Source organism: Eublepharis macularius, chromosome 12 (genome assembly GCF_028583425.1).
Source record: "Eublepharis macularius isolate TG4126 chromosome 12, MPM_Emac_v1.0, whole genome shotgun sequence".
Lineage (NCBI taxonomy): Eukaryota > Metazoa > Chordata > Lepidosauria > Squamata > Eublepharidae > Eublepharis > Eublepharis macularius.
Window position 1 is genome coordinate 35,009,719 of NC_072801.1, and position 18,439 is coordinate 35,028,157.

At 43.4% G+C, this 18,439-nt stretch overlaps 1 protein-coding gene across 1 annotated transcript in view; it reads left to right on the top strand.

Annotated features, from left to right (window-relative positions):
* MYO1D (myosin ID) overlaps positions 1–17,970 on the top strand; it is a 153,345-nt gene extending 135,375 nt beyond the window's left edge. The window contains exon 22 of the mRNA XM_054992565.1: positions 15,898–17,970. Coding sequence (XP_054848540.1) covers positions 15,898–16,054 — 157 coding nt within the window. The 3' untranslated portion in view covers positions 16,055–17,970. The remainder of the gene's footprint in view (positions 1–15,897) is intronic.
* Positions 17,971–18,439: the final 469 nt, after the last annotated feature.

Sequence of the window (18,439 nt, forward strand, 5' to 3'; positions counted from 1 at the left end):
ATTCCCCCTCAATGCCACTCCTTGGGTCCCCCCCTCAGCCTGCGCCTGAGGGGGGTGGGTTCATCAGCTGGCAGGCGGGCCAGCCGATGCTTGCTGGGATCTGACCCACATGCGGCGCCAATGCTCCTTCTTGTTGTTCTAATAAAGCTGTGGCCTATTTTTTTACCCCAAGACGTGTCTGGGTCTGTTTTGTCGCCATGCTTCCCCTTCCCCGCTCTCAGCCATAGGCAGCAATCCTTGGCTCTTCCAAATGTTTCAGATTTGTTCTAAGCTTTATTTGACTTTCTGTACCTCATCCTGTCTCAGGGGTTCAAGTCACCACTGTGTAGGGCTGCCTTTCCATTGTGAAAATCCTTTCCTGGAGAGTCTCACCAAAGCCTTAATCTGAGCTGCAGTTAGTAAGCTCTGTAAGACCTTTCTGTAAGGCTGGGGAAAAGCTGCCTGGAGCCACAGGATCTGTGGCTTGGGCTGGCCTCCTGAATGTATTTATTTAAAGCATTTCTTTGCTGTCCTTCCACCCAACTTAGGGTCCCCAAGTCAGTGAACATTAAAACATTCCAAACACACATGCGCACCCATTTTCTTCAGCCAGGGGGAGGGCAAATACAGTTGTGGACACGTGGCTCCCTCTCTCTGGAATGCATAACAGAGGAGACTCTGACATTCCAGAGGGCTTGCAAAGCAGAGATGTTTCCGTCTGGCATTTGGATTCTGATATTGTTATTGGCTTGACTCCATATAATTGATTTATTATAGACAATGGGCATGAGTAGGATTTAGTTATGGCACTGTTTTTTCAGATGCTTGGTTTTTAATGCTTGCATTCTATTGTGTTACTGGTTTTTAATGTTTGTATTTGTATTTTAATACTGTGTTACCATTTTTAATGCTTGTATTTATATTATTTTAATATTGTATTTTGTATCTATGCTGTAAACCACCTTGAGCGCTAAACATGGTGGAAAGGCAGTATAGAACTTAAATAAATAATATAGAATAAATATAATAAATTATATATAAAATTTAAAACCGTCAGATAAAGTATATAAACAGGTATGCTTTAAAGTAAATTAAATAAAGCACATAAATAGTGAACAGGGCTAAAAAGAGTTAATAAGGGAATGCCAAACAAAACAAAAAAGTCTTCACCTGCTGGAGGAAGACAGTGGGAGAGGCAAACAGATTAATGTCCATGAGGGGGGATTCTAAAGTTTCAGCACTATGACCAAGAAGGCCCTTTTTTCATTCGCCACTCATTTGACCTTCGATGGCAGGAGCGCCCAAAGCAAGGTCTCTGGATATGACTGGAATAGTCATGTAGATTCATATGGGAGTAGGTGCTGGCCCCAAAGATGTTGAATTGGACCCAGAAACAAACTGGGAGCCAGCGTAGGTGGAACAAAATTGGAGTGATGTGGTCCCTACAACCAACTCTAGTCATCATTCTGGCCACAGCATTCTGTACCAACTGTAGCTTTCAGACACTCTTCAAGGGCAGCCCCAAGTAGAATACATTGCAATAGTCTAATCCAGATATTACCAGGAGGCCATGCACAACAGTGGCAAGATTTTGTTTGCCCAGGAAGGGTCACAGCTGGCTCACTAGCAGAAGCTGGTAAAAGGCACTGCTGGCTACTGCCACCTCCTCTTTATCCAACAGGAGCTTTGGGTCCAGCAGCACCCCTAAGCTATGAACTTGCTCTTTCAGGGGGATTGCAGCCCCATCCAAAACAAAAGACATCCCAATTCCTCAGTCAGCCCCCTCCCCAACCAGTATCTGCTCTGTTTTATCAGGATTCAGCTTGTTATCGATTCCCAAACTGCCTCCCAGCCACCTGTTCACAGTTTCCACAGCCATCATTAGGGACTTAGGTATGGTAGACCTCAGAGCCCACTTCAAAAGGAAGGTAGGGTATGAAGTCCTGGATATTATTAAGGAAGCCTTTTCATTGGTGAGCCCTGGTACACCTGCCAAGAGTCTTGCCCTTCTGCCTGTGCTCTGTCAACAGAGCTGGGTTTGCAGCGCAAGCCTCTGACCTCAAGGACCCTTCTAGGTAAAGTCCTGGACACAACCATTCATTAGCCCCAGCCTGACTCTGATGGAAGCTGGTTTTGAGGCAGAGTTGTTGAATTTTATTTCAATTTAACTGGATCTGGAAGGAATAGTGACTTTTTAAAAAGATATTGTTATGCACTGTAAGCCTCTGTGTTTTAATTCTTGCTCTCTCATTTCATACTTTATTTCCCTATTCTCAAGTTAACAGAATAACCTATTCCAGTGATCCACAATGTGGTGCTTGTTGTGAGTGCCATGGTGTCAGCTATTTATTTCTGGGCTTCTATTTGCTTTTTCCTCCAAAGCAAAGAGGTGACCCTGGCTTTCTTCTACCATACTAAAGCAGGAGATGCTTCAGACGAACCCAGGAAACATTACCACATAGGGCTTTAAAGGTCAATACCAACATCTTGAATTGGACACGGAAGAAAACTGGGAGCTAGTATAGATGGGAGTGATATGGCCTCCATCATTCAAACTAGCAAGAATCTTGGCTGCAGCATTTTGTGCCAGTTGGAGCTACCAGACACTCTTCAAGGGCAGCCTCATGTTGAGTGCTTTGCAGTAGTCTAATCTACATGTTACCAGGGCATACTCCACAATGGCAGGATCTTTTTTGCCCAGGAAAGGCATCAGTTGGCTGAAGCTGGTGAAAGGTACTTCATGCCACTGCTGTATTTGTGGTTCTAAAATTGTTGTTTAGACCCTAGCATTGTCATTTTAAGTTAGTGGAGCAGTAGAGCACATCACTGTCTCAGAGACTGTTAATGACCTACCTAATGGGACTGAAATAAAAATCACTGGCAAATATGTAAGTGAAGCTCTGCAGATGTTTGAAACATGCTATATAACTAATAAGTATCAATATATTATTTGTTCGCTGGTAATTTTTCTAATATTCCATGCGTTGAATCTGACTACATTTTCCAGTAAGAGAATGGAACTTTCCTGCCTCCACCCCTCTGCTGCAGCCCACAGATCTCCACGAAATGTTGTTTCTAGGGGGCCCAGAGGAATAGCTTTGGCAGGGCGGGGGGTGGGGGTGGGGTCTGCTGTGGGAAGATGGCATCAGTGGAAATTACCAGCTGAGTCTAAATCCAACCCAATGTTATTTCTCCTTTGTTCTCGCCTCAGAGCAAGCTATTACTAATAACTCTGTGGTCAAATTAATCCTTTAGCAAATTTTGCATTCACTCTTAATCTAACACTTGTAATTGATTTATTATGTCAGTACTGCATTTCCTTAATATTTCTCCCTTATATAAGGTCTCTTAGATTTTATAGTTTAAGGAATATTTCTCCTTAGGTCCCAGATTTAATTATCAAGCTTCTAATGGGTCTTCTAATTCAATAAGTTTTTGCTCTAAGATTAGAAAATAAGAGTAGCCATTTATTAACACAGCTTAGAGTTTGAATAAGATTCATATCAGTTTCTAATATGTATTGTGGTTACATTCAAACTTACACACACACATGTATAGAGAGAATCAGCAAAAATTCTATTAGCATAGGTTGTATTCATTTGACAAGAGTTATATAAGTTGGAGTGAAGGGAATCATGTCTCAAATTGCCCATGTGGCACCCCATACGTCCAGGAGCAGTGTTACTGAATGAGCCGAAGAGTGATGGGTTAGGTATAGATCACTGTATCGCTGCAGGCAATTGGCAGTTTTTGCGGCAGAAGAGGAGAGTGGTAAGTAGGCAGTGGGCTCATCATCATTCAACAAAAATAGCATTTAGCACAAACCCTCCCCACTCGTGCAGGGATAAGATAGAGAGGGTGTGTGGCAGAGAGTTAAATGCACTTTACTTATTACATGCCAGTGCTTTCCCCACCTTTTAAATTATGTAGATCAGAGGATGAAACTGTCAGAGTTTTTGGACCTGCCATCATGTTCCTGGCCCTTCAGTCCAGCTCATTACCTGTATCTTTTTGTTGCTCTAAGAGGCTGCCAGTTCCTGCCTTCCATCTTTGTAACTCTTCATTATAATGCATATGTACACACAGTTTCATGAAAAGAATAACACTGCAGACTCGAAATTCCTCGTGAGAGGGGAGGCCGGTAGCCAGTTCTTCTCCACTGGCACCTGCAAGTTGCCCAAGAGCATCTTGCCCTGTACAGTCTTGCTGGATGTTCACAGTGCAGGGCTGGAAATGATGCACCCCTGTTTCAAAATGAATGAACAGTGACCCATGCACTGTTCATATTCAAATACTGCTTGTCGAAACAAGAGTTTGCCTGTATAACCCATTCTCAGCATTCTGAATCAGCCAAACCAAGACAATCTTCATGACACTGTGAGTTTGCAAAAATCAAGGGTATGGGCAATTTTTCCTATGAGGAAGGAATAACTTTATGGGGCTTTTTGATTTAGGAAAAGAACAGGTGTGTGACATGATAGAAGATATAATTATGAATGATGTGGGAAATTACAGAGAACTTCTTCTCCTAAAATACTAGAACTTGGGGGCGTCCAATGAAGTTCTTAAGCAGGAGGTTCAAAACAGGCAAAAAAGTACTACTTGATACGTCCCATAATTAATGCTAAGGGATGTCCTGGCTTTGAAACAGATTAGATGAAATGGCTCTTAGCCTTAATGGCTAAATGAGACCATCCTGTTCAGAGGCAATATGGCTCTGAGTGCCGGTTGCTAGGGGGCAGAAACATAGTGCTGCAGCAAATAGTGAATATATTAAAAACAGTTATTGCAATAATTGCAGAAGAATATACAACAAGAAAGACTGTTCAAAAATTACAGTGACTGAGGAATGACAATTTACATTCCAATACAAATCGTGATTGCGATTTCTAACTCCTTAGTTCTTGTAATCTTTGAACTGTATTTGAATTCAAATTTTTTTTTTCTGATGATCAACACTATGGTTCATCTTTATCAGTTGTTAGGGGGCAGCAGCTGGAGAGACACTGTCTGGCATTGATGACTTTGTTCCCATGCACTTGTTTGGCCACAGTGGGGAACGGGGTTGGATTAGATAGAGTATTGATCTGCTCCAGCAGGGTAGCTTTTGTGTTGTGCCTGTGCATCACACACACAGTGCTTTCCTTTTGCTGTCAAATAATTTTATTTTGTTTATTAATTTACACACCTCCTTTCTCCCCAGAGGGGACTCAAGGTGGCTTACATCATTCTCCTCCATTTTATCCTCACAGCAACCCTGTGAGGTAGTTTAGGCTGAGTGTGTGTAACTGGCCAAAGTTCACCCAGTGAGCTTCCATGGCAGAGCGGGATTTGAACGGAGGTCTCCCAGATCCTAGTCTGTCACTCTAGCCACTACACCACACTGGCTTTCCCTGACTAATAAACATGACTAGCCCCAGCAAATCTGGATTGAATATCTTCCAAGGATTCTTGGAAGTTTAATCCAAGGAGTTATGGATTCTTGGCTAGTTTAATCCTAGCTCTTTTTAGTAATGAAGCTGAATGCTCTAATTTAACTCCCTAGCCAATCCCATTATTCATTAATCTTGTTAAACACAAGAAAACCTCTTTCAGTTCAGAGTGTGGTGGGTAGTGTTTTTACTTAAAATGTCCCTGTCTTATCAAGTTCCAGAAATAAAAGTGAATTTTGCTCCAAGATTGAGTTCTACTGTAGGCAAGAATAGAGTTCAGGGCTACACAGACTTTTTTTCTTTCCAAAGCTGCTAGTTTCTATGAATTCAGACTTCTCTCCGGATGAAATAGGAAAAGCAGGAACAGAAATAGGTCACTGATTTAAAGGAGACAACTCTGCTGGCATTGAGTTGCCCTTTTCAAGCCTGTACATAGTGGGCTGGGGAGACCCATAACAGCAATTGAAGCAGAAAGGGCAGTGGTTCGTGCTCATAGATTGTATCTCCGAATTAATTCAACATTAGTGACGGAGGGGGCCATAGTGTGCCTTCTCTTAAAAGCTGACATTTGTTACATTGCAGTTACAATTACACACTGGATTCCTGAATGTAAAGGCTGAAGGGATCTTTCTCCATGCTGTTCTGGATTCCTGAATGTACAGGCTGAAGAGACCTTTTTTTGTCCTGTGTTCAGCTAAGGATAGGAGGCTGATGGTATTGTTGTCCCCCCTATCCCTTTAAGGCTGAGCACCAAATAAGTGAGGCTGAGCTCCATGGAGATGGGGAGTTTGTAAAAGTACCTGGTTGATTGGCACAGATAAAAGTCTCGCCAAGGAAGATGAATGTACAGTAGCATGAAACTCCAGATGAGCCTTCAGGCCATCTCTGTATTGGCTGACTGCAATTCATGCCCAATCTGAACATTTGATGAGTGTATTCTGCTCTGTACAGGTTGAACTCTCTGTGGGTGCTTGTGATTATACTTGCCTCCTGGAATACACAACTAGAATCACAGCAGGCCCTGTAATCCCTCCCCCTGCATGGTGGCAGGACCATTCATTCGCCAGCTTTTCCCTCTACCCACACACACTCGCTCACTCCTGTACAAGCTGACTGTGTTGCCCACAGAGCGCCCACTATATTACAAACCCCACAGTTCCAGATGTCTCCAGCAAGTGAGTCATGTCATATGGTGCAAAGAAGTAACTTTTCCCTCCAAGGGAAAGGTTTGCCTTCCTTGTGTCCACCATCCAAAAAGCAGGCTTTGCTGTAAGTATTGCATCTCCCCCCCCCTCCCCGGCCAAAATTATTGTGTTTCTTTGTAAATTTTGTCAGGGTTTTGGAGAGGTAAGGGTGGGAAAGCATCTGGAGACAATTTAATTATTTTTGTTTTATTTTACTGCATTTACATCCTGCCTTTCTCACCAGTGGGGACCCAAAGTGACTTACATCTTTCTCCTCCAATTATTAATTATTAAGTTAGGCTGAGAAAGTGTGACTGGCTCGAGGTCACCCAACAAGCTTCCATGGTAAAGGGGATTTGAACCTGGGTCTCCTAAGGCCTAGTCCAGCACTCTAGCCACTATGACATGCTGGTTCTCAATGCACCTCAAAAAGTTGAATTTGCAGAGAATTACCTAATATAGGGCTGCAAGGATTGCGACTAATCTGGGAGCCATGGAAAAGAACAGAAGCTTTTAGACTTGCTTTTATAGTATAAAAACGGGTACTGAATTCCGTGCTTGCTACCACATTCTAATTTTCTTCTGGATTGTAGCAGAGTAGCCAGTCCCAAAGTGGTCTATGTTTGTTAAAACTTAGAAACTGAAAATAGGTTTTAGTTAGTTGTCAGACTTGCTGCTTAATTTTCCCCTCCACCTATACTGGCTGGTGCCAGACACCTAGAGTGTGAACAGCCACTTTGTTTTAATACTGTCTGCCTTATGTTCCCTTTCCAGATACTGTGAAGAGTTAAATATAAACACACACACACACACACACCACACTGATTCCTTCAGCACTCTGTCAATCTGAAAGAATCTCTTTTCTTAGTTTCTGCCTCCTTGGTGCAGAATTTTCAATCAGTGCTGAGCAGGGCTTTTTTTCTGGGAAAAGAGGTGGTGCAACTCTCAAGAGGGAGATGAGGGATAAACACACGGGCCCTTTATAAAATGGCCATTTCCTCTAAAGGAACTGATCTCTGTCTGGAGATCAGGGGGGCAGGTCCATTGGACACAAGAGGTGCTGGAACTCCATTCCACTGTGTTCCTGCTGAAAAAAAGCCCTGGTGCTGCGATGGACTGACATCCCTGCCCTGGATATATTAGTGCAATCTTCCTTTATGCCCCGTTATTCCATTCTTGAAGACTGCTTCTTCTTGAAACCTTAAGAGGTAGAAAAGATGGCATGGTAAGAGACCAAAGAGAACCCCCAAATGACTCAAAAGGTTAAACTGTTGCCAGAGAAGCAACCTTTTGAGTTGCACAGACTTCTTCTCAAGGGCATCCTTTTTTATTCATAGAATTTAGACATGATGAACTAGTAGGCACAAACAATATCTGGGCCCTGCAGCCTGTTAACTGGTACAGTGCTCTCAGTATAGATAACATCATGGCATAAATGCCTCCATTTTCTTCTGCCACCTTCTGCTCCAAGCAAGGCATGAGAGCAATCACGCTCAGAATATAGAGGAGAGCAGTGAATAGTCCCTTCTGGTCTGCTGGGAAAGAACAGACCTCTCTGCCCTTGTCATTGAAGCCCAGGAGTGACATTGTGGAGACGGTCTGGTCTCAAAGCAGCTTGGCAATTCAGCAACCCATCCCATCGTAGAAAGTTGGCCATTCACACTTTTGGGGTGGGGAAGGTTCTCCCCACCACTGCACCTTGTTAATTTGTTTTATTATTTGTATATTGATTTTAGTTTTGTTTTTATCAATTTTAACTGTTCACCGCCCAGAGCCCCTGGGATGGGCGGTATATAAATTGAATAAATAAATAAATAAAAATAAAATTGTTGGCCTAGAAAAGAGAGATGGTTCTGATTTCTGAATGTTTAAAAGGCTACTACTTATAAGGGGTGCCATTACTCGCCATGTCCACTGAAACTAGAGTAGGGCAAGCACTGTGCTAACTGTTCTTGCTGCGCAGTGCACATTTCCTGGGAGAGTAGAGGATAGAGGACATCTGACTTTTGTTTTGGAAGAGCTATTCATAGCTTCTGGACAGGAGGAGCCTGGTCACAGAGAGAGATGCTCAAGGCATGCCACACTCTCCAGAGCTTAATTCCAAGCTCTGTTTTTGAGATTCGGCCCTCACTTCAAGGGGGAGCGTATATATGCTGCCCTCTTTTTCCCAGCCACTGAAGAAAGACCTGATGAGATCATCTCTTGAATGACTTTTGAAAGAAGCCCAAGTGCTGGAAGGGTGCCCGGAGAAAGGAATTCCAAAGCTGAGGAGCAGTCATGTAAGTCATGTGGTGACCATCCTGGAGATGATTTGGTACACAGGTGGGAGACGGGTCTAAGATCAACAGCAAAGTGGGGCAGAGCGAGGGGTGGCCAGTATTTAGCCTGATGCAACATCTGAGGTTTCTGATGAAGAATTAATTGCCTGTTTTGTGGGCCAGTAGACAAAGCAGACCAATGTTCAAATCCCAGTTTCCATTGTGAAGGTGTTTTGCAAGCATTAGGTGTGCAGAACTGGCAGCATTTCCTGTGCCTGGTACTTGCACTCCTCCCTGGTGCTCTGCCGATCCTTTTGCTGGTAGATGCTGCTTCAAACAGCTACAAGCATGGTACGAATGGGGGCATAAACCTAGCAACAGTATCACCAAGCTTTCATGCTAGAAGATGCTTTATGCTTTGAAGTGCATCCTGTTCTGTTTCCTGTTACCACAGGAAGCAGTTATCTGCAGGTAGCACCAGTTAAGGACTGTACGTATTCTCATTCTCTCCTCCCCCTTTCAATCTAGAATGTGGATATTTTGTGATAAAGAAGAAACATTCTTAAGACATGGAGAACCTGCATGCATACACTTTTGAAGTGAATAGTATGGTATATTTGTGTGAATGAACAAGGATGTAAAATGCTGTGCTCACTAAAGGGTGCATATTTCTTGATAAGCTATGATGAATTCTGTTGTTATTCAGGTTATAAATAACCATCGATAAAAGAGGCAGCACCCATAATCCTCCTTAGGTCCCCCCCATGCCTAATAAGAGCACCGCATGTCAGTTGCATCTTCTGGTTGGCTGGCCGCGATGCAGCATCAGATTGAACAGCTAATATACAGGTTGCTATGGTAACGGAGACTGAGAGCGTTATAGCATTTGAAAAGCAATTTTTTTCTTTACATTTCTATCACCACTGCCCCTCTCCCTCCCCACCATCTCTTTGCCACACACTGCTGTATTATCTCATTCCTTCAAAATAAGTGATGCATATAATATGCTAGGTGAAGAGATCTCTAGCTGTTTCAATTTTAAATCTTCTTTCCACTTCTCTGTCCTTCCACTGTGGGTGCAGCAGCAGAACACACCAGAAAACGGTACAATTTGTGCACGTAGCAAGCAATTCTGAATTTCCTAAGTGTTGGCACAGTGCCTTCCAAGAGCTGCCAATACAGCTAAAGAAGGAATTCCCGAGTGCATCCCAACACCCAACCCTGTTCACAAGCATAACGATGCCATTCTCTGGCTATGTGCATTTATCTTGGAAGAAAGGACTCTGGGATAATGAAGCACTGGCTTGGCTGTTTCAAGCACAGACTTGCCCCTTGAGGGTGGTTTGTCTCCCCCGTCCCAGTCCTGTTGACTGCCACCCCATTTTCCAAACACCAGTTAAGTAGATGAGGCAATTGTCCATCACTACTTTCTTTCTTGATCTGTTTTGCCAGCTAGTGGGTCCTCCTACATCTTGTTATTCTGGAGGGAAGCTATAAGTTGGCAAGTGGTGGGGCGGGTACTGTTTCTGAGTTATTGCTAATGTACAAAATAGACAAGAGGGGCAGATATGGCATCCTTCAAAAGAGAATATGTAAGTGGGGTCCAGCAACTAGCATTTCACCACTGACTCTACATGATAAGCTGCTAGATGCCACTTTCATTCAGGGCAGCAAGGCTCCTGCAAGAGATATTCCCTGCCCATTAAATTATGCCTGTCCCACTGGGTGCTGTGACAACTGAAATCTTGTGGTTTAGACATGGAAGAATCTGGGTTGCAGATGGCAAGCAAGGATTGGGTTTGGTAAGCCATAGAAGAATAAGACAGTTCCTATTGTCATGTTCTCTTCGTGGTCTGCCTGGCTCCTTGCTATGCCAAAAGGCAGAGAGGTAGACTTCAGGTGCATTTTGCAATACATGCTCCTGAAGTTGGCTCTGAAAATGCAAAACATAATCCTAGATGAAGAATGTGGACAGCTCAGACATGAGTCTGTGTATTCCTGAATAAGCCCTAGAGGAAACTGGATTCCTTCTGCCCACATCTGTGTTAACACAGCTCATCTTCACCGTTTCGAAACCTCATCTGCCCTTTCTGTTCAGTCTTGGGTTTTAGCGCTGAAATATCCAGTTAGAAGGCTGAAGCAATGTTTTCATGAGCCAGATTGCAAAAACCTTCTGTCGTTGTGGATGCTACAGCACGGTCTCCACCCTCTTGTGCATGCCTGCACAAACTGCAGCCCCTTAGACTCATGTTGCCCTCTGCTTTGTATTAAAGTGCATTTTGGGAGAATCTTGTGGTAAAAATCTTCAGCTAGGCCCTCTTCCGTGTTTACATGCCTAGAGAATGGGGGTGGAGTGCAATTTGGTCCCAGGTGCAGTGACAAAGGGGGAGGAGAAACAGTTTCTCTCACAAGCATTGCCGGAATAATTTCTTCACTCTCTCTCAAGGCCAGACGTTATCAAACTGGTCTGACATGAGATTGTCTGTGCACAGGATTTCCTGTGAAGTTCTGATGAAATTGACAGCGTGCTGTTCCTGCTTCTCATTCAGATAGGCATATGATCTTTCTCATATACAGCGGTGTACCAAAGCAGCCCGAATTCTTAATGGGCGTGTTTATAATTTTGCTTTTGTAGTTTCTGTGCTAGTCAAGGAGCTCTGCATGGTGCTGTTGCTCTGGGATCTTTGCAGCCTTGCTCAGCACTCTCTTTGCTTCCAGAGGTTTCAAAAGCCATCTCCCCATCCCCCTTTCAAGCTCATCTTTGTTGCTGTGAGAGCTAAGAATTTATGGGGGCCTGTTTTTCTAATGAAAGCAGAGCTTGTGAGTCTGCTAATACTGCAGCCAAAACAGTCCCTTGCTTTTTCTGTTGTTGTATGAAAGTGTTGGAGTATACGCATGGCCCAAAGTGTCTTGGAGTCAAAGAACAAGTTCAAGGGCTGAATCTCACGTGTATGTATCCCTCAAGAACACACCACCCAGAGCCTGCATGTCTGAAGGTGGCAGCTGTCTTTGGCAAGTATTGTTTGAGGTTAAATTAGAAGCACTTTTGGGCATCATTTAATATGTGCAAGTTGTCACCCCAGCATATCCTTTGTGTCTTACCATTCATGTAACCTAAGAGAAGGATCTGAAAAGAAAAGGGCAACTGAACAGCCACCTCTCTTGACTGGGGTGTGTGAATTCTTCATGTCCACGGCCCTGTAGTGTGGCCAAAAAATTAGTGTTTTGCTTTTTTTGTTTGTTTCTTCCTCCCAGAAGGCCAAGGGTTAGGGCACCTAGCATCAGCACCCTTTTAAATTTGCACTCTGCTCAGCATTCAAACACACTGCTAACAAGATGAGACCTTAAGATCACGACCAGAGACATCCTTTTTTGAACACCAACACCCCCACTTTTCTTTTTTTAAAAACATCCAGCCTTACCCTTCTGTGTTCTTTAATAGGCTGGATTGACCTACAGTGAGAAAGGTGGAGAATGAATGAATGAATGAATGCAGAGTTCTGGAGAACTGAACACCTTGCACACTGTTGTGTTAATTTGGTTAGTCTTAATTATTAATTATTTGTCTTTTTTTTTTTGGATTTTGCTTTGGGCTGATGTGGCTCCATGAAGCCTCTTTAAAATCATGCTTATCAATTGCCAGGGGATGTAAAGGGTGCATGCATTTCCATGCTGTATAGTGTTATTTGCTTTAAGCTACCCACTGTGGCTTGGCAAAGAAGATCAGAGTTGATTTGTGTCAAGTTGAAATGAGAGGCATTGATTGTTCTCTGAAGAGCAGTTTTCCTTTGCAGAACTATCATCTAAGATGGGAAGTGAAAGGGCTTGAATGAAAGGTGGGGAGGGGTTTGCCAGCAGAGGAAGACCTCTTTGTCTTGGAACAGGATTCATCTGAATGCTGGTTGGGGGCCCAGATGGGGCTGGTGAGGCAAAAAGAGTTTGGGATTGTTTGCTGGGGCAGTAAGTTGGGAATCAAAGCCTGCTTCAGGATCAACAGAAAGTGGCAGGAATAGTTTAAACCTCCTGTACATTCAAAAGCTGCCTTTGACGGCTGCAAGGTGTGTAAGCTAATACACTTACCCAGGCCCAAAGGAGATTAGCAGCGAATCTCCTTTACACTTCTAAACTGAGAAGGAAGAGCTCATAGTTTAGACCAGGGGTTTTCAAATTGTGTTCCAGGGACTCTCCTCAGCAGTTTGTCAGGGGACTTCCTTGATGAGAATGTTGGTGGATGACTTTCCCTGAAAAGACATGTTGCTTCTCACTGCTGAACATCCCTGTGCAATTTGTGGCTGCAGGAGAGTTTGAGACACAAGCTAGGGCATACTCTTGGGAGGGGGGTGTCATGCTCTTGGGGCAGGGGGAGGCAGGAGACCCCTATGTCTTGCATAAAAGGAGATGTGTGTTGGGACATGACCCAGAATCTACAATGTACAGGGAGGGACCCATGGCAGATGTACAGAGCTTCCTCAACACAAAAATTAGTAGGCAGAGAGTTCTGTAATTGTAGAAAGTTTGAATGTAGCCTACCTTGTTCCTGAGGCTCAGGGTGGATACTGACATTTCCCTTCCAACATTTATTGTCTTGTTTTATAAGCTTGGAAATGAAGCAGGGGTCAGGGGATCCTCTCAAAGGCCTGCCTTCTGATGCATGGAAGCCACACCAACAAAAATGAGTGTATGTATGTTGGAGCCTGTCTCAGCTTGTTGTAATTAAATCAAGAAGTGAATTACAGGTATCACCTTTTGGTAAAACCAAGCCGGTTCAAAAGTAGAAGGAGGATGTATTTCCTTTTGGATGGACATCCTACGTTTAAGAGCATTGCTACTGGGATTACAATCCAGAACAGTTCCCTGGGGCTGAGAAAGGGAGGTTAATTTGGGAGTCCAAAGTATGATCTTAATTATGCAGCTTCTGGTGATGGAAGAGGTAGAATCAGTGGCTAGTATTCTTTGTTAAAAAACACTCTATCTTTGCAGCATATAAAATTTCTAAATAAATAATACTTTATTTGCTTGTTGGTTGGCATATGGGGACATACCTGAGGATATAGACTTCCATATAATTTTTTCCTGATGATTCACATTAAAACTCCCTACTTCCCCAGCACCTGTGGCCTGCAATGGCTTTCCAGTGTGGTCAGCTGAGTCTGCTAAGGCATTGCAAAAATAGCAAATTAATCAGGGATTTTCAATGCACCTCACTGTGGCATAAGTAAAGAAGCATTAAATACCTGGAACAGTGGAAGACTTGTGCCTGCTGTCCTGATGGCACCCTCATCCAGCAGCATATATAGCATTTTTTTCCTCTTAGGCTTAAGACAGGCATTGGCTAACTTCTTTAATTCTAAATATTTAGAAACTGATCAGAGAGAGTCCCAGATCTGCTCTGGGAAAAATTATCAGCAGAAAGAAGGAATACTGGAGGAAGATTATATGTTCAATGAAAAGCATTGTCCCTCCTTCCCATGATGATTCTACTTTTTTTTAAGCAGATTTCTGGCATCTGTGAATATCTTTGCCACGGGTTGGATCCAGCAGGTTTTTCACTCTATCTCACTCAGTTCCCCCCCCCAATACTATACCCCCTATCTCACATGGTTTTATTCAAGCAGGTTCCATGATTCTGAAGGTGGGCTTTTTGTATGGTCAAAGGAGGTGCCTCTTTACTTTTTCTACAGCAAAAAGCTAATTGGATCCAACCCCCATATCTGCATTTTTAAGTCTTGCACTTAAAATAGTTTCTCTTGTCCTGATTCTAAGAGAGAGGATGATAATTATGCTGATCTTTATGTCTGATTAAGAGAAAGGGGAAATGCTCATTTTTGAAATCTAATATTCAATGTATGTAGGTTTGCTGAATTTTCTGTTCCCCCACAGTGAAAATTGCATTTTATGGCCTCAACACTCTAAAACTAAATATTGCTGGGGCGCCTTTCCTTTAGAAATTTAACAAATCTTCTTTAGAACAACTATTTAGACTGGCTTTTAGAGCCAAGGATCAGGTTTTTAATAAGTGGGTTATCTTAGCACACAGTTCTGTTTGATCTTAAAGTTGGGATATTTTTGTGTGGAATAAACCTGCCTGGAGCTCTTGGGGTGGAAAAGTCTAGTAAATTGAGCAGTTAGAGGCATGAAAGGGGAGAAGTTGATAGTTCCAGAGCTGCCTGTTCCTATAAGTGGGCTGGCTGCCTCTGCCTTTCTCTCGATTAGTCACTTGTGTAGAGAGTGGTCTTTGGCACCTAATTCCATCCATACAGAAGAGCAGTTTCACAGTCATTTTCATCACTCTGAAATCTGAGACTCATTGAACCTGCATTCTGAGTGAGCTTGTTTTTTATTTTGTTATCTTTTAAAGAGAGAAAAATCTTAATTTTAAACTAAATTTATTCCTTATTGGTTTACTTCATTTATATCCCATTTTTCTACCCAGTGGGGACCCAGAGTAGCTTACAACATTCTCTTCTTCTTCGTTTTAACCTCACAGCAGGTCATCCAGAAAGTTTCTACAGCAGAGTGGAGATTGGAACCATGGTCTCTCCGATGCTCGTCTCACACTGATCATTCATTACTCCACATTGTATTCCAAGCGAGAGTAGTTCTCCATTCCTGCAAAGATTTCATTTCCAAGGGAATGTAGTCTCTAGGTTGTCACTTTGTGGTAATCCTCTCAACCATGTACGAAAGGGCTTTTGAGATTAGATTTTTGGGGTGGCAGGGCTGAGTTGGTTGCTGAATTTGCATGACAAATTACTCTGGTTGCTGGACCAGTTCTGAAGTTGCTAGCCCTTATCGTATACAGAACCGAGGCTTAAGAGTGTTTCTCCAACTCCCCCCCTGCCTGATCTGTTCTAATCTGTTGTTAATCAAGCAGCTAGGAGGTGGCAGATGTGATCTTTGAAGTTCAAGGCAGTCTGTCGGTTAATGGCCCAGCTTTTTTAATAGTGCCCTGCACAGGCATGCCAAGTTTGGTCTTGTGCTATTCTCACTCTGCTCCCTGCTCCCAAAGAAAATCCCCTTTAACATTTCTGTCTTGCCCTGCAGTGAGAAACGCCGCCTGCAAGTAACCGTCACCAACCCTGTCCAGTGCAGCATGCATGGTCGGAAATGCACAGTCTCCGTGGAAACGAGAATCAACCAATCACAGCCAGACTTCACCAAGAATCGTACAGGCTTCATCCTCTGTGTGCCTGGGAATTAGCATCTCTTCTGCTAGGGGAAGGAAAGAAGAGAGAGACTCCCTTTAAAATCTGCCTTCCCTTCTTCTTGTGCCTTGAATGGGGAGGAGAGGGGGAGAATATGGCTTCTGAGCCATTTTGTACCAAAGCACCTTTATGAATTAGCCTTTACGTTTCTCTATTTCTGCCCCCCTACCCACACACCTAATGTCTAAGGATGCTGAATAATTGATGATGGAGGCTCCATTTGGAGTAACTGAAGCCATGAATGGAGAGGGAAGTGGGCAGGAGGAGAACCCTTCTGTTTATTTTTGAAAGGCCAAATCTTAATTTTAAATGGGAGCTGTATTAGGGAGAGAGATGGGCTCTCTCTAAATGTGGGAGTAGCAGTAATCCCTAATTACTACTCTCTTTTATTGCATTGAAATTGTGTTTCCGAGAATGTAGCCTTTTAATCTTAATGGTGTCACTTTACACGCCTCCCAACCACATAGCAAAGAGCTGTTTGGACTGGGGTGGGGGCGGGTGGGCTTTTTTGCTGGATTGGGTACTGTGGTTCAGCTCAGCACCTCGCTAGTCTGGTACTGCATTCATATTACAAATTCTAGAGTGTTCACTAGAATATTGACAGAGATGGCTAGAGTACGAGCTTTGAAGTGGATGGGTGCATTTCCCTTCTCGCTTTCGTGGAAGGTATAGATCCCCTTAATTACTTTATATCACACGCTGTTTTTAGCTCAAGCATTGGAGCCCATGCCTTGGGCAAGGCATCATGCGCTTTATCCAAACCACCAGTGTCATTCTGGCCGGCATCACCTTGCCAGTCATGGGGCATTTTGCAGAGCAGGGCCCACAGCCACCATAACAGGCTTTTCTTTCTGCTTGTGCCAAAATAAGCCTTCTGCTTCCCCCACCCCCGGTGTTTCTGGCTTCTTGAACCACTGGAGGAAAAGTACCTTTGTGGAGCAGTTGGGAGAGGCCACACCAGAATAAAGAAATTAAAACCAAACCCGACACTGCAGGTCAGGTCAGGATTTATCTGCTTAGAATTGCACAAACCTTACTGGGGGGTGGGGGGGGGGTAGTTTAGAAGAAGGGAGTGGGGAAACAGTGCCCTTCCCAAATTCATGGGTGGGTATAGCACACTGCTTTCTCATGGAGAACAAGCTTTCCTCAAGCTGGCAGGGACAGGAGGTCCGCACTTTACAGGCCCCTCCTGGTTAAACATCCCGCCTTTCTGAGCGAATGACTTGGTGCCTTTCGGCTGGGAGGTGTGCAATACAGGATGGGGGCGAATGAGGCTGTGGATACATATATGGCTTTCAGGAAGCCCATTTTCCACCGTGAAAAACATACATTTCACATCAGTGCTGAAAGATACTCAGGATGGGCCTGGGCAGGTGTTCCTGCAGAAAGGCCAACTAGCTCTTTGGCCAGCCTTGCCAGCCAGGCTCATCGTTTGCCCTCCATCCTCTGTTGCCAAGAGCAAATGGGCTTCTCCCCACTCCTTTTCTCTAGTTCTCTTTTAATTACCAGAGAGCCTTCCAGCTCTGACTTCCATAGCAGCCAAATTAGCTACAGCTTTTTAATTAGCACTTTTATATGGTGTCCGACGGAATGGCTGAATTTGAATAATGCCCCAAGTCAGTAGAGAGCTGTTGTGATGAAGTCTCTCTGAACCTGTATTGTATGTATTTGTCTTGATTTTGATTAAATGAATATATAGTATTTGTGCTTTTTCTGGTTCATACCAGAAAGAAATATATTTTCTTGGTTTTATCTATAAATTAACTATTAATTATATGTTTGATTTTTTTTTAAAGCCTGGGGCAATAATGCAATGAACATATTTTTGAAAGGTAGTTCCCTGTTATAATTAAAATGTATTTTGTTTACATAATTCAGTGTAATAAAATGACCCTCACATATACCCAAATAACACTTCTTTTTTGTGTTGGGGGTGCACATGGTAATCTTGGGGTTGCAATGTTCTTTTTATTGCTATGAATGGAGACTTTCTAATATTAATGAAAATATACAACTGTGGGGGGAAACTCTTCCCTCCCTTAAAGGGAAAAATACTTAAATATTCAGTGTTAAGCACCTAGATGACGGTTCCCAATTAGCAGCCTCCGTTCAGCAAGCCTCCTTGTGCTCCCAGCCCTTAATTCTTTCTCTTGCACAATTTGTGTGTCCTCAGCCTCCCCTGCCCACTGTCTGACCCAACCCTGTTCCATCTCTGCCTCTGACAAATTCAGCCTCTCAATTTTTCAACAAGGTTACGCAAATGGCAAAGGAAGCCTAAAAGATTTCATATCTCAGAACACTCTTGAGTTCATTTTACTTGCAGAATTCATGGGTAATCCCTTTAAGGCACTGTGGAGTTGTTTCATGTTTCTTGTGTAGTG